General features: G+C 36.7%; 2 protein-coding genes and 1 pseudogene across 4 annotated transcripts; 1 reads left to right on the top strand and 2 right to left on the bottom strand.

Moving 5' to 3' along the window:
* The first annotated feature begins 1,241 nt into the window (after positions 1-1,241).
* Positions 1,242-5,106, top strand: LOC105632476 (uncharacterized). The gene is made up of 5 exons (XM_089718118.1): positions 1,242-1,400; positions 2,368-2,503; positions 3,261-3,354; positions 4,642-4,722; positions 4,831-5,106. Exons 1-5 carry the CDS (start codon positions 1,367-1,369, stop codon positions 4,966-4,968), a joined length of 483 nt encoding a protein of 160 aa, XP_089574244.1. The 5' UTR covers positions 1,242-1,366; the 3' UTR covers positions 4,969-5,106.
* Positions 5,107-5,223: 117 nt separating this feature from the next.
* On the bottom strand, positions 5,224-7,613 carry LOC105632477 (8-hydroxygeraniol oxidoreductase-like; annotated as a pseudogene). Its single transcript, XR_016319645.1, has 7 exons — positions 7,421-7,613; positions 7,185-7,327; positions 7,062-7,099; positions 6,263-6,652; positions 5,857-6,096; positions 5,584-5,739; positions 5,224-5,481 (listed from the first exon to the last, which is right to left on the bottom strand). The product of XR_016319645.1 is annotated as an 8-hydroxygeraniol oxidoreductase-like (transcript).
* A 725-nt stretch (positions 7,614-8,338) lies between these two features.
* LOC149498569 (8-hydroxygeraniol oxidoreductase-like) lies at positions 8,339-10,481 on the bottom strand. 2 transcript variants are annotated; one of them, XM_089717249.1, is made up of 8 exons: positions 10,207-10,474; positions 9,987-10,129; positions 9,850-9,887; positions 9,583-9,761; positions 9,359-9,504; positions 9,053-9,277; positions 8,807-8,965; positions 8,339-8,628 (listed from the first exon to the last, which is right to left on the bottom strand). In XM_089717249.1, exons 1-8 carry the CDS (start codon positions 10,229-10,231, stop codon positions 8,515-8,517), a joined length of 1,029 nt encoding a protein of 342 aa, XP_089573375.1. In that variant the 5' UTR covers positions 10,232-10,474; the 3' UTR covers positions 8,339-8,514. The 2 variants fall into 2 exon arrangements, with proteins under 2 accessions (XP_089573375.1, XP_089573374.1); XM_089717248.1 differs by having other exon boundaries at positions 9,359-9,761; positions 10,207-10,481.
* Positions 10,482-20,924: the final 10,443 nt, after the last annotated feature.

Here is a 20,924-nt window from a genome sequence, read left to right as displayed (position 1 = left end):
GCTTATTGGTCTCGTATTTGCCTGCTGCTATGGTACACCGACAAAAATAGAGGGATTAAATAACTTTTTGTCTCGTATTAATCCATCAGGTAAAAGTTTGAATTCGAATTCTTTTTACAAATATTTCAGTTCAAATAAACAAAAATGACAATTATTTGGGACATGATACTGATTTAATTCTTTTAGACATTAGACATAATAAGGCTTCTGGATTTTGATGTGCACAGATATAATAACAAGCTGTATATTCGTATTATGTACTTGTATCATATACGGTTTTAATATATGTAATCCATAACAGCATTTGAAAAAGAAAACGGCTCTTTTACTTAGAAATAAAATGTTCTAAATATGTCTAGAAATTCTTATATTATCTTATTGGGATTAATATAATTAGTCAGCTAATTATATTTATAGTGTTTGAATTTTTTAATTTTTCTGTTTCGGTATTTAATTAGAAGAAATTTGCAATTAAGTGTGTAGAACTATTAAAAATATCGCAATTAAGTCCATTTTCAATTAAAATGGACGATCAAACATAAACAATAATTCAATTCGCTTTTTCTTTTACTTTTTTTAATAAAATTTTATTGTCTTGTATCTCTTTTTCTTAAACAAAATCTCAAAAATCTTTTTAATTTCTCTTGATATATAAAAAAAGAAAAAAGAAACTATAATAATCCAAAAAAAAAAAAAATAACACAAAGAAATAAGATAAAAGATTATAAGTTCAGAAACTTAATTATAAAAATTTTCCATTTAGAAACTAAAATATAAAAAATTTAAAAATTCAAACAATACAAATATAATTAACTCTTTAATTAATTCATTTAAGAAAGTTCCAATTTTTGGAAGAGGTTAGTCGAAGGCGGACCAACCAAAGCTAAACCAACAAGGACCTTGGCCTTAACTACAAGGCCAATGGTAGTCGTTTTGCGCCTCATTTTTCCCTGACATAATTTTCTTTTCGTTTATTACAACAATACCCTTCTTCATTCTTTAGTTTCAAAACAAATATTTCCCCAATGCAAATTGCATATATATGTTTTAATTAATTTGGCTTGTTAAAAAATCCAAATTTATAATCTATTGATATAATTCTTTGCAGCTGAAAAAGAAATTATTATTGATTTTATTTATTTTTCACAATTCTAAAATATTATATCCAAGTTCTATTTCATGATAAAAATTTGCGTTCATCAAAACAGAAAGGGGTATAATCGGAAATTAATGGGAACCCAGAAAACGAACAGCTCAGCTGCGTATAACTATTTCTTCTTCATTTCTTGCGTAAATAATCTTCTTCTCTATATCCTCTCTTAGCCCTCACTCAATTCCCCTCTCTAGATCTTTTTCCTGTTCTACGATGGCGACCAGTTTCGCTCCTGTATCAATCTCAGGTACAAAAATATTCACTTACAGCATCATTTTTCTTTAACTCCTGTATGTTTGGTTGCTGAGAAAACTCGGAAATTTGAAGGAAATATAGTTATACGAAACTCACTTACTCTAGTAGAAATAGTACGAATGGTTTTCTTTAGTTGTTTATCTATTAATTGTTATAAGTATCTTTTTGGTTAATCATATATTCAGTTATAATTTTTATTCTTTAGGAATTTGCATTATATTTTTTTTATTTTCTAGATTAATTTTATTTTTGTTTAGATACATATCATGTGATTTTTCCTTTCGTGATTTGTATATATGGAGTTCTGAGGTTGAACATATCTCAGAATAGAAGTGATCATTGTCGTATTTATTTTCAAGGTTGAAGTAAATGATTTAAATTTCTTGGCAGTAGATCAAGAGCTTAAAATGTTGTGCTTGTTATTTTGTCTATGTTATGTACGGTTTCTTCTTACTAAATGCGATCTCAAACAAGATGTTCTGTTCTTAGGTCTTAGCCTTATAACATTCTAGTTTCCTTATTTGTGAACTTAAGAGTATTGAACGTACATAGTATTGCTCAGTTTTTGATTGCTGATGCTGAATGGAGTTTGTCACTGGCTAACGTGATTTAAAAATATGTATTTTTTATTTTAAACCATGGCTGTAATTTATTAAAAGCTTATGCATTGTATAACATTTATAAGCAAAATTACTGAAGTGGTGAACTGGAAACTTTTCTGGGGTTTCAAATGATAATTAAAGTAAACTTTCAAATGGTATTTTGTTCCTTATCAAGATTATATTACCTGCTTGATTTTGATGTAATCTGAGATAGGCTAACATGTGTGTGTGAACTAGAAACGAATAAAGATTATTTTTGATCTTGCCATTTGTTGCTTTGAAAGAATGAAATTGAAAATCTGATGAACCCTGATTTTTTTGAGAGTTCTTTATCACAATGCTTATATTTGGTTCTAGGTGGATCTCATCTGAAGACACATGAGCTTTGCTCCTCAAAATCCTATTCGTTAGGAAAGATACCAAAACTGGCAGCTCTAAGGAAGTCAAACCAGGCGGGTATGAATCGCAAGTTGTCAGTTCGTGCAGAATACCAGTATGTTGTTCATTCCAACTGTTTGCAAACTTATTCTAATACATAGAAAACTGTGAAAACTTAGATAAAAGGCATGTTAATCTTTTGCCTGACTGGTTTAGTATTCAGTCATTGGATCTGTTCATTGCACTTTCCTTTTATATTTAAATTAGCAGATATGAATGAGAAAGAAATAAGCAGCTAAGAGTTCCTATCGAGCTTTCTTTTTTAACCCTTTGCTCTATATTTCTCCAATTTTATTGGATTGTCTTTTGGGATGAAAATGGTGCATAAGTTTCTGAGACTTTGCAAGCATCTAGGTGGATACGGAGAGAAGAGTTGAATTTGCTTGCTACTCCGACTGACTAAAAATATTTAAGCCCTAAGGTTTAAGATATCCTGGTTACGAAGGTTGGTTCTTTAACATCTCATGTTGGGAAAACTAAGAAGTAAATACTAGATTGTTCTTGAATGTCTTATGTTGAGTCAGACATCTCCCTGAAGCTAGCACCATTTGCACCATTTGCACCTCTTTTTTTTCATGTGGAATAAAATTTATTTGATTCATAATTGCTCCCCTATCCTTTATTGATTTAAAAGATTCTTTTGTCAAGTGGAGCAGAAGTGATGGGCTTTACTAGTGTGGAATGGATCTTATCATCATTTTGATGATTGATTGAACCTAGCTTCATTTTTATGTGATTGAGCTGATTTTTATTCTCTGGATGTTTGAACAAAACTGAAATTTTACTACAAATTTTTCCTCCGTTTTGTGCAGTGATGGAAGTAGGGGTGGTGGTGGTGATTTTGTTGCTGGTTTTCTTTTAGGAGGCGCCATATTTGGAACTTTAGCTTATGTTTTTGCTCCTCAGGTGATTAGATGTTAATTTTTGGCGTTTAAATTTTCCATCAATGAATCTAAAGGATGGAAATTCAAGTGATGTATGTGTCTGACCATTTCCTTCATTAAATGTGTTATGTTGATAGGATAACAAAAAAAAAAAAAAAAAAAAATTGTGAATTGATGCACAATTGCGGGACTGCCTCCAACACGAGTTTTACATGCATGAATCATACAAATTGATATTTCTGTTAATGCTTCTCAAAAATTGTGGTATGCGTATGTAATATTTTATTTTATTTTTTATTTTTTGACAATTGCTTAGCTGTACTTAGTTTTTCCTTCTTTAATAACAGGAAGCATTGCCAATTAATTGTAATAGCCTTACATTACTGCAAATCTTGTGCTGTAATCTTAATATTCTTACTGCATCTATATGTCATGCTCACAAAATCGGAAACTATCAATTGTGATTTGCTGTTTGATAGCATTAATTCTCCATTGTTCATTCTATGATGCCAGTGCTTACCTTACCTGTTAGCTGAATAACTGACGATGATCATAATTGATTTGAACATGATTCCAGCACTTCATTGAGTGTTGTCAGAGTAATGCTAGTATAGATTTATTTTATATCATATGTATTTGACTTGTGTAGCTCTTATTTCGACTCGATTACCAGATGTCTATCAGTCTGAAACTCATAGCAATTAAAGGCGTGAGGCGTACTAAGGTGCAAAGGGGGAGTGAAGTGCATGCCTGATTGAAGTGAGGCGCAAAAAAAATTGGAAAAAAAATTGTAAAAAAGAAAATAGAACATATAAATCTAAATGAAGGAGTGGAGGTTGGATCACAAAGCACATCATTGGTTTTTGTGTTGCATTTTATTTCTTTTATTTATTTATTTTATGTAAGAAGATGCTACTAGGCAACTTTATATTGAAGAAAATCCTGAGTGACTCGTTCAGAAAAAAGGAAAAAAGAAAGGTGCGCCTTAGGGGCAAAATGGTGCACGCCTCTACTCAGAGGCAATAGTCTGAGTGAAGTCATCTGCCTGAGGGACTGTTGAGGCGCAAGCCCTTGAGCCTTAAGTAAGGCTCGCCTTTAATAATCATGCTGATACTAATGATCTATTATTGCTGAAGCGTCTTCTATGCATGAACTAGAGGAGTTATATTATTTTTTTAAGTCAACGGTGATGTTTGCTTCTTTGTTGTGTCATTTCTTTGAAATATTTGGCCGTCTTCTATAGTCCTATTGAAGCGGTTTATGTTGAAATTTGCTGGTTCTATTTTATATTTGTTTTGTGTTGTTTCAGATCAGAAAGTCCCTGCTAAATGAAGATGAATATGGATTTCGGAGGGCCAAGCGACCGATATATTATGATGAAGGTTTGGAGGTAATATCGTACTATGGTTTCTATTTGCTCTCCATAACTCTTTGCTGCTAGTAGGAAATTGCTATAAAATTGGTAAATTTTGAAATTATTAACTTTGCTGGCAAGCAGAAGACCAGGCAGACCTTGAATGCAAAAATCAGCCAACTGAATTCTGCTATTGACAATGTATCTTCACGTTTGCGAGGTGGCAATAATTCACCTACCGTTCCTGTCGAGACTGATCCCGAGGTAGAAGCTACCATGTGAGACTTGTTTCTATCTCTTGATTATATTCTTCGAGGCAAAATACTTTTTGAAGATCAGATATGTAACTGTGTTTTTTGACATTGAACTTGTTGGAGGTTGCATTTTGATGTTTAAATCAGAATACAAGTGTTATAGCTAGCATTATATTGCAGCATTCTGCACTGGGTTTCTTCATGTTAACTTGATAGCTTGAGGATTTCTAGAGGCACTAATAGCCCCTATGGTTGTTTGCTTCATTTCCTTTCACTTGTGAAATATTTGAAGGAGAGTGATTTGCATTATAGACAAGCTTAATACATACGTATGTCAGCACTATTTTCGGTCTCAACTTTTTCATGTCAATTTGTAGTATTGACTGGAAAGGTTGTTTCTTGTTGGAGTTGTGTACATGTTTGAAGATTACTGAATCTTGACAACAACTTTCACACAATCTGGTTGCTCCAATAGTTCAAATGCCTTGTCTATATCTTGCAATGAAATTTCATGAGTCAGAAGCTCATCAAGATGAAATTCCTGCACACCAGTAGAAGAAATGTTAATTACACCAGTTTAGATAATACATTCCCACGTTCTACATGTGAGGTTTTCTGCAATAAATAAGATTTAGGGCGTTACCTTATTTTTGCATTTCTGGAGCAAAATAGGAAGATCAGATTTTATTGAGAGCCCTCCAAAAACAGACCCCTTTAGGGTTCTGCCAGACAATAAGGGGAGGAAGTCGATGTTCACACTGTCGTGTCCTGAACCCATCACTATTGCTTTTCCTTTTCCCTAATAATCAGTATCGCAAAATAACAAATTAGTAAAAAGAAAAGAAGCAAAATTTTCTTAGCACTTCCAATCACAAGGATTTTTTTTTTTTTTTGTTAAAAAAGAAAATTTAGTTACCAATTTTGTGGCTCGAAGAGCTTGATTGACTAAGGGTGCAGAACCAGAGCACGCAAACCAATAATCCACTCCTATTCCATCATCAGTCAAATCTTTAACCAGTTGTGAGATGGGTTTGTCAAATTCATCTGGGTTTATGAAATCAGTCATTCCAAAAGCTTCTGCTTTTTCCTTTTTCTTCCTATTCTTATCTATACCGATTATCTTCGTTGCTCCATGCATTTTAGCTCCTTCTACAGCCTGCAATTTTCTTTTTCCACCCACAACAATTAACAACAGTAAAGATTATTGCTAATCAAGTCTAATCTAATTTAATTTCTCCTTTCTTTAAATCTGTGAAAAATGGACAAGAAATTGAATATACGAAAGAAACTATAAGTGTAGAGACCATTTGAAAGTAACATACCCCTAGGCCAACAGCACCAAGGCCAAAAACAGCCACACTTGACCCGTTTTTGATCTTAGCTTCCTTCCAAGTAGCTCCAAACCCAGTTGAAAACCCACAAGACATTATGCTTGCATGAGGCAGAGGTATACTTGGATCAATCTTGACCACATGATTGGAATCAACAACCATGTAGAGCAAGTAAACAAGTGATACAACTTGTGCCCTCTAATGGACATTCTTGAAGTTTCATCTGGCATTAGACCATTGCGGCTTGGAGGGTATTTTAGGCACACATTGGTCTCCTCTGATGTGCAATTCTCACATTCTTGGCACTCTGCCATAAAAGTTGGGATCACAACATCTCCTTCTTCTAGCCCATTTACTTTCTCCCCAATGCTCTCCACCACTCTTCCATCGGACAATTATTTCAATTTATAAGTCTTTTTATTTAACAAATTATGAGATGTAATACCAATAAGTATCACTGCTTATTTCCTATATGTTTTACCATTCCCATACGGTCCATTGTCATCTCTGCTAATAAGGGTTATAAATAAGTCAAAGGACTTGAAACTCTGGGTTGAAAAAAGGGTTTGTTCAAGCTCATTCGATTCGATAAACTTAACAAGTTAATATCGATTTGCTTATTAAAAGCTGAGTTTGAATGTGGAAAGGGATAATTTTTCTTTTTTCACTATACATCGTAAAGCAAGCAAGTTAGTCAAAATCAAGCTTGAATTCGAGTATACTTTTTGATGAGACTATATAATCGATTCAATATGCAGAAAGTGAAAAATTAACGAGGGATCTGACTTACCCAACACCTTCGTGTCCTAGAACTCGAGGGAAGAGGGGCTGGAAAAGAAAAAGAAAAGATATTAAATCCTTGAAAGAAAAATTGGTAAATTTAATTTAACAATTAACATAAAGGAGTACCCACAAATGGATATCCATATGTACGGGTTACATCAGAATGACAAATACTAGCATATAACATCTTGACTCGAACTTCTGATGACTTTGGTGGGTCTATTTGTATCTCTTCCACCTTCAAACCCTCCCCAATGCCCCAAATTACTGCAGCTGAAGTAAAAACACATATCAAAAAGAAACAAATCAACTTGTGTTAGAAAAGCTTTAATCTAAGGCAACAAGGATAGAGTAGAATTGAATTACCCTTGCATGTTATGACTTGTGGGATGATTTTTGACATTACTGAGGAAATTTTTGTGCTTCAACAAGGTTGATGATGGTTTTTGTTGATTTAGATTTCCTGTAAATGTAATTGCAACAATGTCGCTCTGTCCTAATTTCCTAATGCTGGAGGCAGAAAACGTTAAAAAATGGAGTGGGACAACGACAAGTTGTCAGCGAGTTGGTTAAGTGACACTGGGTATCAATCAACATAAAAAAAATAAAACACCGCTCTGGACGCCTCGTGAGCCGGGCTTCTAGAGATGAGGCCTAAAAGAGCTGTATTGGGCCTGACTGACCCTTTTAATATCATTACTGAGAAGGAGACTAAGGCGCTGTTTATTTTAATTTAATTGGATGAGAAATTATTGGACCTCCGACTTCTTCAATTAGATAATAAAAAATAAATTTATGTATTGGGGCAAAGCTAATATGTTTTTTATCTGAATTTCACAAGTTAAATTTTTTCTAAATGAAAAAATTTATGTATAAAGTTGATTTAATAAACCATGTGACTTATTAAATAAAAAGTTAAAGCCCATATATAATTATAAAATAGACACTATATGTCACTTCTTAATAATTAAACAATTATTTTCTGATATCACTTCTTCATCATTTAATTTACGTGAACAGTTGATTTTAGATTAATAGATTCTACATTTAGAATTCCAATAAACCGTGTCTTAAATAATCTACAGGTTTCAAATTCAATTCTTTGTTATGTAATGATTTGAATATAAAGAATTATGTAATGATTTGAATATAATTTATATTCTATCATTTGCGTACTGTAATATATTTTAATAGATTTAATAATAGATAATAAATTGTACTGTTTTTAATGGGATTAAAATTATTGTATCTGCTGTTAACAGTATAGAGTGTATAATAATCAAGTCAATTGAAAATACCTATTTTATAAATAGTTTAAAATTATAATTAACTAGCATGGTTTGGGAGCAATGATGATGTGCTTTTACATCAATAATAGTTTCAATAAAAGTAACCTTTGTTCTTATTGAATAATAAAAGACAAAATACATATAATAATGTTTGCTCCATGTCCCATCAGATTATGGGATCTTGACAAGAATCTTTACACAGTCAGGTTGCTTCATTAGTTGAAAGGCTTTACTTATATCTTCCAGTGAAATTTCATGGGTCAAAAGTTCATCAAGATGGAGTTCCTGCACAGAAGAAGACAGAACCATAAGCTAACAACTTTCCATCTTTTAACAAGAAAATTTCATCCTAATATTCATATATTATGAAGACCTGAAAGAAAAAATAGTTAAAAATTACTTAACTTTAATCAAATGCCATAAGTTGTTTTTTCTTTGTGGATTAAGGGTAATTAAAACTTACCTTTTTACTGCATTTCTCAAGTAAGATAGGTAAGTCAGACTTAATCTTGAGGCCACCAAAAACACAACCTTTCAGAGATCCACCAAGCAATAGAGGAAGGAAATTGATCTGCACAGTTGCATCAATTGTTGCACCCACTACTATTGTTTCTCCTGTTCCCTATACATGTATTAAAAAAACCATTTAATCGTATAATTAAATTAAATATATATTTAATCATATATTTCTAAAGGTATATGTACTCGCCTGGAGAGCTTGATTAATCAAAGGAGGAACACCAGTGCACTCGATGCAGTAATCAACTCCTAATCCACCAGTTAACTCTTTTATCTGTTCTGAAATAGATTTTTCGGACACATCAGGATTTATGAAGTGAGTTATTCCAAAAGCTTTCCCTTTTTCTTCTTTTCTTGCATTTTTGTCAACACCAATTATCTTACTTGCCCCCTCAATTCTTGCTGCTTCGATTGCCTTCAATTGGGAAAAGTATACTTAATAAATACATAAAATTTATTTTTCTTTTCCATTGGCGGATAAAGTTTTAGGGCATACCCCTAGACCAACAGTACCAAGGCCAAAAACAGCGACAGTAGACCCTTTATGAACCTTGGCTGCCTTCCAGGCTGACCCAAAACCAGTAGAAAACCCACAAGAGAGGAAAGTTGCATGTACTAAATCTAGAGTTGGGTCAATCTTCACTGCATAATTGGCATCGATTACCATATATTCTGACCATGTTGAGCAAGTAAATAGATGATAGAGCTTTTGGCCTCTACCTGACATTCTTGAAGTTCCGTCAGGCATTAGTCCACTGAAGGATGCTGGGAATTTCAAACATAGATTAGTCTTTCCTGATCTGCAATTCTCACATTCTTGACACTCACTAAGATAGACCGGAATCACCAAGTCCCCTTCTTTTATATCTTTCACTTCATCGCCAATACTCTCCACCACTCTAAGGAAAGAATTTAAGTATACATATCAAGCAATTAAGATTAAGAAACGTTATAATCAGGTTTTACGGGGTTTAATCTAAATCTTACCCAACTCCTTCATGTCCAAGAACTCGAGGATAGAGAGGCTAAAAGAAAAGATTATCAAATATATTAGACTGTAAAAGATTTAAAAGGTAGAAATGAAAAAGAAAAAGAAAAAGAAAAAGAATTAAAAGGCACTTAACAATTGCAAATCCCTGAGAGAACAAAATATCAGTGTGACATAAACTGGCAAACAACAATTTAACTCTGAGTTCTGATGATTTAGGAGGGTCGACTTGTATTTCTTCAAGCTTAATTGGTTCTCCATCTCCCCAGCATACAGCAGCTGCCATTTGCATATCAAAAGCTTAAGAAAATTAATTAAATGACAACAAAAGAAAAGCTTAACTTTAAGTTAGATACCTTTGCAGGTTATGACTTGTGACATGGTTGAGAAATGAGAAGCCTCGTTGGTATGTTGCGCTCTTAAGTTGCAAGTTTCTGCCTATTGCTTCCTCTCGATTTAAACTTCTTTTTGGATTATACTTGCTTAAACTACCCGTGTCACCACCGTCACACTGATAAAAAAAAAATTTTTTTACCGGTTTGATGCAGCCACAGAAAATTTAGGCAAATGAATTTAAGTGTAACTGAACACGTGGTCTCATTTCTCTGCTAGGTGGCATATTAAGTTTTGAAGATCAGCATCTCATATGAGGTGATGGTTGGCCAAATCAAGCGAAAATTACTAATTCGTCTTTAAATTTTCACTAAATTAATAACGAAAGGTCCTGACGGACATGAAAGAGGCTAAAATGCCTTTATCATGGGACCCACCCAGCCACGTGTCTGAAGGTTAAAATCATCATCCATCCACACACTCATAATAGCCTTTGAATATTACAAAATAGCACTTCTTTTAATTAGGATGGGCCAGAATAGTATCTTTCTCATTCGCGTCTTTATACCACTTGCTAGAAGTGTAGTTCCACTGACCAACTGCGTTTCATCTTTCTTCCAATCAGATACAACCCACATCTGAGCGCCGAAGCCTATGCCTATGAAGACGCTTATTGTGTCCACTTGGTGATGGAATTATGCGAGTTAGGGAGGTTAACTTTTTGATAGGATTGTCGAGAAAGGGCAATACAGTGAGAGAGAGGTACGATTGTTCGGGTTGTGGGGGCTTGTCATTCTCTAGGTGTCATGCATAGAGATCTTAAGCCTGGAAATTTCTTATTTCTGTTGTGGGTCCCTCCAACATGTGGGACCCACACATGTTTGAAAAAAAAAAGATGAATAAAAACACGTTTTTGTTTTATTTTTCAAAGGTTGGCAGCCAGCCATTTAAAGATTGGCATGCCATTTGACAAAGAAATGTCGTGAATTGGTAATGCACGACTCTCTCTTTCAAATCCTCTCGCAACCTTCTCCTATAAATAGGAGAAGGATTCTCCTTAAACAGATGTACAAAAACGAAACATAAAATAAAGATTATAATTTTAGGAAAGGGTTCCTAAAATTGGAAAAGAGAGAAAATAGTGAGGATTGTAATTTTTGGGTGTTTTTAGGAAACACTTAGAGTGCCACTATTTTTGTAATCTCTTTTGTACCTACTATTTTTAGTGGAAGAATTATTCAGAGTTTTTGTCCTGTGGACGTAGCCCATAACAGTTAAAGGGTGAACCACGAAAATCTCGGTGTTCTTATTTTTCATCTGGCATTTACGGTAATTATTTAATTTTTACCGTGATTATTATTTCTGGTGGATTCGATCGTCAATATTCAATACTTAATTATTGGAGGTATATGTGGTAATAGTAATTTTATTTTACTTTTACCACTGGTATTTTTCCGCGGGCCCCACTCGAGATCAGTTAGAATCCCAACAACTGATATCAGAACCTTTGGTTGGTAAATTCTGTCAAAGTTACTATTCACGTGAATAGTGAATTTCGTGAATAGTGAAATTTTGTCAGATTCAGAATTCAACATGGCTAACGATGGGGCAATGATCAAATTGACGGATTCGAATTATTCAATGTGGAAATCCAGAATGGAGGACTACCTCAATTGCAAAGATCTGTATGATCCAATTGAAGGTGACAGTGCAAAGCCAGAAGAAATGAAAGAAAGGCAGTGGGAGAAATTAAAAAAAGCAGACATTGGGTACAATACGCCAAGGGATAGATGCTAGCCTGTACAACCATGTGAGAAATGAAAAAGATCCCCAAGTTCTCTGGAAGACATTAGAGAATATGTATGAGGCTACGAATGCTCAAGGAAAAGTCTTCATGATGCGTAAAGTCATGAACTTGAAGCTGTCAGAGGGACGATCAATTACACAACACCTGAACGATTTTGAAGGACTCGTAACTGAGTTAGCAGTTAGCGGTATGTCCTTAGAAGACGAGATGCAAGCATGCCTACTGTTGGAATCTCTACCGGATAGTTGGGATACTCTTGTGGTGTCATTGAGTAACTCAGCTCTAAATGGTGTGATAACGATGTCTATGGTAAAGAATAGACTACTTAATGAAGAACTACGAAGAAGAGATGTTGCCAGTACCAGTTCACAAGCCCTTGTCACAGAGAATAGGGGCCGGAGCAAGAGTAGAGGTCCAAGGCATGTAAAGTCAGGTGGTAGATTCAAGTCCAGAGAGATGAGAAAGTGTTACCGTTGCGGTAAAGAGGGTCATCTCAAAAGAAATTGTCATTTACTCAAACAGAATAATGTAGACCGAAGACAGGAGAATGACAGAAATACATCTGCTACAGTCTCAGGAGAAGATGGTGAGGTGACTTTAGTCACTCATGATGCAGATTGTTGTCATGTTGGAGATGCAGATACCGAGTGGATAGTAGACTCCGGTGCTTCATACCACTGTGTTCCAAAAAGGGAATACTTTTCCATTTATAAAGTAGGAGACTTTGGCACTATTAAAATGGGAAATAATAGTGTCTCGCAAGTGGTGGGAATCGGTGATATCTGTGACATCCTACCAAGTCGAGTCTTAGCATAGAGTTGAGTAGTTGAGTTGAGTCGAGTTGAACCAAACCCGGTTGGGGTAGAATGGGTTTATAAGTGGAGTTACTTGATTGAGAGAAAAAGATCAAAGCATATGGGTGAGGATTTATTTGCATTAAAAGATCAAGCTTGGGTATTAAGTTGTAGCCTTTTCACAATTGAGGTACCATTTAGTAAGTTTTACATAAAATTCATTGATATTTTGGGAACCTACCCGTGAGCTCCATGTCACTTTCCCATTTTCATCTTTATCTTCATCTTCTTCATTTTCTTCCTTTCCTCTTCCACCTTCCTTTCAATTTTAATGGTAGTTAAGCCTTAACTTCAACTTCTCTTCTATCTAAGAAAGTAAACCTTCTTGAAGTTCATAATTGAATCATTTGGTGCTATTATTTTAGAATTCATAAGAATTCTTATTTATAGGTGAAGGGAGTTCAAGGAGTGTAGAAAAAAGAAGTTAAAGAAGAGCTCAAGCTTTTTGGAGTAAAGGTTTGATATCTCTTGTCATTTTCCACTTTCTTTGCATGAGAATTTGTGTGGTGTGTTGCTAGTGAGACAATATATTGCTTCATGTTGAGTGGGAGGACTGGTAATGGTGAGAAAACAGGGGAGGAAGTGAATAAATGAAGTAAATATTGAGTTTATGTTGAAACAGGGCTTGCTGGAAATTTTACCAGTAACTTCATCTTGATTTTGACCCCATTTAATGATGGAATTAGGAAGTGTCATAGAAGAGTTATTTGTTCCTCTATGTGTTAGCTTTACATGGGTTTTTGAATCATCCAAATCGGAGTTGTATATTGAGAGATATGATCAAAAGAGTGCAGACTGTGCAGGCTGGAAGACGCAACGCGCGCGCGCGAATTGCATGATGAGTTCGCGTTGCACTTCTCGCGCTCGCGACTTTCACCTGAAACTCTCTGACTCTCATTTGGCACTTCTCGCGCTCGCGACTTTAAAGTGCGCGCTCGCGACTTGGCCCTTGGCCTGTAAGCGCTCGCGACCTTCATCGCGCGCTCGCGAATTTGGCCTGGGAACTCACTGTCTCTCATTTTGCACTCTACGCGCTCGCGACTTTCAAGTGCGCGCTCGCGACTTGTGCCCGATAACTCACTGACTCTCATCTGGTGCTTTACGCGCTCGCGACTTGGCAAGGCGCGCTCGCGACTTGTGTTTTCATGCACTTTTGGACTTCATTTTCAATGCAATTGTATTCCTTTGCTTCACTTATATGCCTCCAATCATTTTAACACCAAAATACAACATGAGAACATGTATCAAAACAACATTCAAGCATGCAAATGATGTGAAATCAAATAAACATTATGAATTATGAAGTTATGAACTATTAATATGATGTTGTGTTATATTATTTACAATACCAACATTATGCTCCATTGAGGTTAGGTAGAAACCATGTAGATAAGGCTATGTCGCGACATAGGGTAGCAGATCTGCACCCCATACAGTTTGATATTCCGGCTACAGGCCGTTGAGTGGATATGATTATATATGGGCCATAGCAGCCAAGCATACAGTATTCATCCAGTTTCATACAGTTTTTCTTATCACTTCGGTTTTACTATAACCTTATGGAGCCATACAAATATCTTGACATAACATTTCATGAATCATACAGTATTACAAACAGTATGAAAGATAATCAAGGTATAATGTGTGACATCCTACCGAGTCGAGTCTTAGCATAGAGTTGAGTAGTTGAGTTGAGTCGAGTTGAACCAAACCCGGTTGGGGTAGAATGGGTTTATAAGTGGAGTTACTTGATTGAGAGAAAAAGATCAAAGCATATGGGTGAGGATTGATTTGCATTAAAAGATCGAGCTTGGGTATTAAGTGATAGCCTTTTTCCAATTGAGGTACCATTTAGTAAGTTTTACATAAAATCCTTGATATTGTGATGGCCTACCCGTGATTATCACTTCACTTTCCCATTTTAATGTTTATCTTCATCTTCTTCCTTTCTTCCTTTCTCCATCCATTTTCATAGTAGTTTAAGACAACCTCAATTTTCTCCAAGTAAGTAAAATTTCTTGAAGCTTTATATTATTCAACCTCTAAGTGAGCTATATTGTAGATAAGTTATAAGAATTCTTATTTATAGGTGAAGGGAGTTCAAGGAGTGTAGAAAAAAGAGGTTAAAGAAGAGCTCAAGCTTTTTGGAGTAAAGGTTTGATATCTCTTGTCATTTTCCACTTTCTTTGCATGAGAAATTGTGTGGTGTGTTGCTAGTGAGACAATATATTGCTTTATGTTGAGTGGGAGGACTGGTAATGGTGAGAAAACAGGGGAGGAATTGAATAAATGAAGTGAATATTGAGTTTATGTTGAAACAGGGCTTGCTGGAAATTTTACCAGTAACTTCATCTTGATTTTGACCCCATTTAATGATGGAATTAGGAAGTGTCATAGAAGAGTTATTTGTTCCTCTATGTGTTAGCTTTACATGGGTTTTTGAATCATCCAAATCGGAGTTGTATATTGAGAGATATGACCAAAAGAGTACAGACTGTGCAGGCTGGAAAACGCGAAGCGCGCGCGCGAATTACATGACAAGCTCGCGTTGCCTTCTCGCGCTCGCGATTTTCAAATGCGCGCTCGCGACTTTCACCTGAAACTCTCTGACTCTTATTTGGCACATCTCGCGCTCGTGACTTTCAAGTGCGCGCTCGCGACCTGTGCTCGCAACCTCACTGCCTCTCATTTGGCACTTCTCGCGCTCGCGACTTTCAAGTGCGCGCTCACGACTTGGCCCTTGGCCTGTAAGCGCTCGCGACCTTCATCTCGCGCTCGCGAATTTGGCCTGGGAACTCACTGTCTCTCATTTGGCACTTCTCGCGCTCGCGACCTTCATCTCGCGCTCGCGAATTTGGCCTGGGAACTCACTGTCTCTCATTTGGCACTTCTCGCGCTCGCGACTTTCAAGTGCGCGCTCGCGACTTGGCCCTTGGCCTGTAAGCGCTCGCGACCTTCATCGCGCGCTCGCGAATTTGGCCTGGGAACTCACTGTCTCTCATTTTGCACTCTACGCGCTCGCGACTTTCAAGTACGCGCTCGCGACTTGTGCCCGATAACTCACTGTCTCTCATCTGGTGCCTTACGCGCTCGTGACTTGGCAAAGCGCGCTCGCAACTTGTGTTTTCCTGCACTTTTGGATTTCATGTTCAATGCAATTGTATTCCTTTGCTTCACTTATATGCCTCCAATCATTTTAACACCAAAATACAACATGAGAACATGTATCAAAACAACATTCAAGCATGCAAATGATGTGAAATCAAATAAACATTATGACTTATGAAGTTATGAACTATTAATATGATGTTGTGTTATATTATTGACATACCAACATTATGCTCCATTGAGGTTAGGTAGAAACCATGTAGATAAGGCTATGTCGCGACATAGGATAGCAGATCTGCACCCCATACAGTTTGATACTCCGGCTACAGGCCGTTGAGTGGATATGATTATATATGGGCCATAGCAGCCAAGCATACAGTATTCATTCAGTTTCATACAGTTTTTCTTATCACTTCGGTTTCACTATAACCTTATGGAGCCATAAAGATATCTTGACATAACATTCCATGAATCATACATTATTACAAACAGTACAAAAGATAATCAAGGTATAATGAAAGGATCATGCTATATGTGCTTATATGTTTAATTATCCATATGCATTTACATGCTTATTTCTATCTATCTATGTGCTTAATGGTTTCTTTATATGTTGAGATATCCACTGAGCTTTATTTGCTCAGCGAGTTACCTGTTTAACTCGCAGGTTCTGAGTTTGGACCGTAGAGAGTCAGCTTACAACTGCTGCAGTTCATCTGTAGAAGACTCAGTCTTCAGGGTAGCTACCATTTTAATGTGTATCTTTTGTCTACCCTTTTCATGGCATGTACAGGACACACAGTTGGGCCCATTTCATTTTGTAAACTAGTATCATGTCTTGTAAATATTAATTACATTATTTTTGTAAACAACATCAGCATGATATTATATTCAATATACATTATGATTTCAGCATGTCAGGCCATACAGTCAACCAGTTTGCAGCGTCTCGGTTCGGTTCATTCGGGTTTACGGGTGAACCGGGAAGGGGTGTTACATAATGAAAGGATCATGTTATATGTGCTTATATGTTTAATTATCCATATGCATTTACATGCTTATTTCTCTCTATGTATGTGCTTAATTGTTTCTTTATATGTTGAGATATCCACTGAGCTTTATTTGCTCAGCGAGTTACCTGTTTAACTCGCAGGTTTTGAGATTGGACCGTAGAGAGTCAGCTTACAACTGCTGCAGTTCATCTGTAGAAGACTTAGTCTTCAGGGTAGCTAATCATCTTAATGTGTATCTTTTGTCTAGCCTTTTCATGGCATGTACAGGGCACACAGTTGGGCCCATTCCATTTTGTAAACTAGTATCATGTTTTGTAAATATAAATTACATTATTTTTGTAAACAACATCAGCATGATATTATATTCAATATACATTATGATTTCAGCATGTCAGGCCATAAAGTCAACCAGTTTGTAGCATCTCGACTCGGTTCATTCGGGTTTACGGGTGGACCGGGAAGGGGTGTTACAATATCTGCATAAAGACAAGTGTCGGATGCACATTAACACTTAAAAATGTGCGACATATTCCCGATCTTCGGTTGAACCTGTTGTCTGTGAGTGTACTGGACAAGGAAGGCTATCACCATCATACAGGTGGCGGTAATTGGAAACTCACCAAAGGGTCTTTGGTGGTGGCGAGAGGAAAATTATGTTGCTCGCTATATAAGACGCATGCAATAATATGTGTGGGTCAACTAAATACAGTTGCAGATGACGCTTCACCAAATTTGTGGCATAGGCGGCTGGCGCACGTTAGTGAGAAATGGTTGAATATGTTGGCTAAGAAGTCCCTCATACCATTAGCCAAAGGTAAAATAAACCCTTGTGATTATTGTTTAGTTGGAAAGCGACATCGGGTCTCATTTTTGAAAAGCTCTAGAAGAAGAGACAATAAGTTGGAATTGGTACATTCTGATTTATGTGGTCCCATAGAGGTAGAATCACTTGGAGGAAGTAGGTATTTTCTTACCTTCATTGATGATTTCTCACGGAAAATATGGATATATTTGTTGCGCACAAAAGACCAAGTATTCAAGCACTTTCAGCAATTCCATGCTATGGTGGAAAGGGAGACTGGAGTGGTCTTGAAGTGTTTGCGCACGGATAATGGTGGTGAGTATATCTCTAAGGAGTTTAGAGATTATTGTAGTCAGCACGGTATCAGGCATGAAAAGACAGTTCCTGGTACGCCTCAACACAACGGCGTTGCTGAACGGATGAATCGCACCATTACTGAGAGAGTCAGATTCATGCTCAAAATAGCCAACTTACCTAAGCCATTTTGGGGAGAAGCTGTCAATACTGTTGTCTACCTAATCAACCGACTACCTTCAGCACCATTGGATTTTGATATCCCGGAGAAGGTCTGGACATGTAGAAATATTTCATACTCTCACCTGAGGGTATTTGGCTGCAAGGCATTTATGCATGTTCCAAAGGAGCAGAGATTAAAGCTTGATGACAAGTCAGTTCCTTGCACTTTTGTTGGTTATGGAGACGAAGAGTTTGGCTACAGGTTATAGGACCCAGTGAAAAAAAAGTTGTCCGGAGCCGAGACGTAGTATTCCATGAGAATGAGATCGTGGGAGATACAACTTGTGAAGAATCCACAAGTGATGGTGTTGTTGATATTACACCAGGAAGCATTCCTACAGAAGATGCCACAGGAGGAGGAATGCCAGAATCAGAACAAGAAGAAGAAGAAGAGCCAGTCGTAGGGGATCAAGAGACAATTGTAGATGATAACAGTGATGCAGAGAGTGTTGAGCAGGGGGAGCCAAAGAACCCCATTCCACCAGAAGGAGTTGAACCTCAGTTAAGAAGGTCAACCAGAGAACGCCAACCATCTACAAGGTACCCTAGTTCTGATTACATTTTGATTACTGATGAGGGGGAGCCAAACAGCTTCCATGATGTGCAATCTTGCAAAGACAGAGATTGCTGGATAAAGGCCATGCAAGAGGAGATGAATTCTTTGAAAAAGAATGACACGTATGAGCTGGTGAAACTTCCAAAAGGGAAAAGAACACTCAAGAACAAATGGGTGTACAAACTGAAGAAAGATGATGGCAACCTAGTGAGATACAAAGCTCGATTGGTCGTCAAAGGCTTTACTCAAAAGAAAGGTATTGACTTTGATGAGATTTTTCACCAGTTGTGAAAATGAGTTCTATTCGAGTGGTGCTAGGTCTAGTAGCCAGTTTGAATCTTGAGTTGGAGTAGCTTAATGTAAAGACCGCATTCTTGCATGGGGATCTAGAGGAAGAAATCTATATGGAACAACCAGAAGGTTTCAAGGTCAAGGGAAAAGAGGACATGGTTTGTCGCTTGAAGAAGAGCTTGTACGGGTTGAAACAAGCACCGCGACAGTGGTATAAAAAGTTTGATTCTTTCATGGTGAATCAAGGATACAAAAGGACAGATGCAGATCCTTGTGTATATGTTCAGAAATTCCCTGATGGTAAATTTATCATCCTTCTCTTATATGTTGATGATATGCTAATCGTTGGACCAGATGCACACATGATTAGCAGGTTAAAGAGTGATTTGTCAAAAGCATTTGACATGAAGGATTTGGAATCAGCAAAGCGAATTCTCGGAATGGAGATTATTCGAGACAGAAAGTCCTACAGGTTATGGTTATCGTAGGAAAAATATATTGAACGAGTTCTAGAGAGGTTCAATATGAAGAATGCTAAACCAGTTAGCACTCCGCTTGCCGCTCACTTCAAGTTGAGTAAGAAATCCTACCCATCAACAGAGAATGAAAAATGAGATATGTCAAATGTTCTATATTCTTCAGCGGTCGGAAGTTTGATGTACGCAATGGTGTGTACGAGACCAGATATCGCTCATGCAGTTGGCGTTGTGAGTCGATTTCTGTCAAATCCCCAGAAGACACATTGGGAAGCAGTAAAGTGGATTTTTAGATACCTGAGAGGAACTTCAAAATTATGTCTAACTTTTGGAGGTGAAAAGTCTGCACTTGTTGGTTACACAGATGCAGATATGGCCGGTGATCTTGATGAAAGAAAATTTACATCAGGATACCTATTTATATTCTCAGGGTGAGCTATTTCTTGGCAGTCAAGATTACAAAAATGTGTTTCGTTATCAACGACTGAAGCAGAGTACGTTGCAGCAACGGAAGCAGGAAAGGAAATGCTTTGGTTAAAACGATTTTTTTCAAGAATTGGGTGTGCAGCAGGAAGAATATATAGTTTATTGTGATAGTCAAAGTGCGTTAGACTTGAGCAAAAATACTATGTATCATGCACGGACGAAGCACATTGATGTAAGATATCATTGGCTTAGACTTGCCATTGAAGAGAAGCAGTTTCAGTTGCGGAAAATCCACACAGACAGAAATGCTGCGGATATATTGACAAAGGTCGTTCCGAAGGAGAAGTTCGAGCTATGTGTCAAAGCAGTAGGGATGGAGAGTCCCACCATGTAGTCGGGAGGGGGAGAATTGTTGTGGGGTCCCTCCAACATGTGGGACCCACACATGTTTGGAAAAAAAAAAAAGGAGGAATCAAAAACACATTTTTGTTTTATTTTTCAAAGGTTGGCAGCCAACCATTCAAAGGTTGGCATGTCGTTTGACAAAGAAGTGCTGTGCATTGGTAATGCACGACTCTCTCTCTCAAATCCTCTCGCAACCTTCTCCTATAAATAGGAGAAGGATTCTCCTTAAACAGATGTACAAAAACGAAACATAAAACAAAGATTATAATTTTAGGAAAGGGTTCCTAAAATTGGGAAAGAGAGAAAATAGTGAGGATTGTAATTTTAGGGTGTTTTTGGGAAACACTTAGAGTGCCACTATTTTTTTAATCTCTTTTGTACCTACTATTTTTAGTGGAAGAATTATTCGGAGTTTTTGTCCCGTGGACGTAGCCCATAACAGTTAAAGGGTGAACCACGTAAATCTCGGTGTTCTTATTTTTCATCT

The sequence above is a fragment of the Jatropha curcas genome, chromosome 2 (assembly GCF_041381405.1).
Source record: "Jatropha curcas cultivar XTBG-Jc1 chromosome 2, XTBG_Jcur_1.0, whole genome shotgun sequence".
Classification (NCBI taxonomy): Eukaryota; Viridiplantae; Streptophyta; class Magnoliopsida; order Malpighiales; family Euphorbiaceae; genus Jatropha; species Jatropha curcas.
The sequence above is the reverse complement of the archived record's forward strand: the minus strand, read 5'-3'. Positions and strand labels throughout refer to the sequence as shown.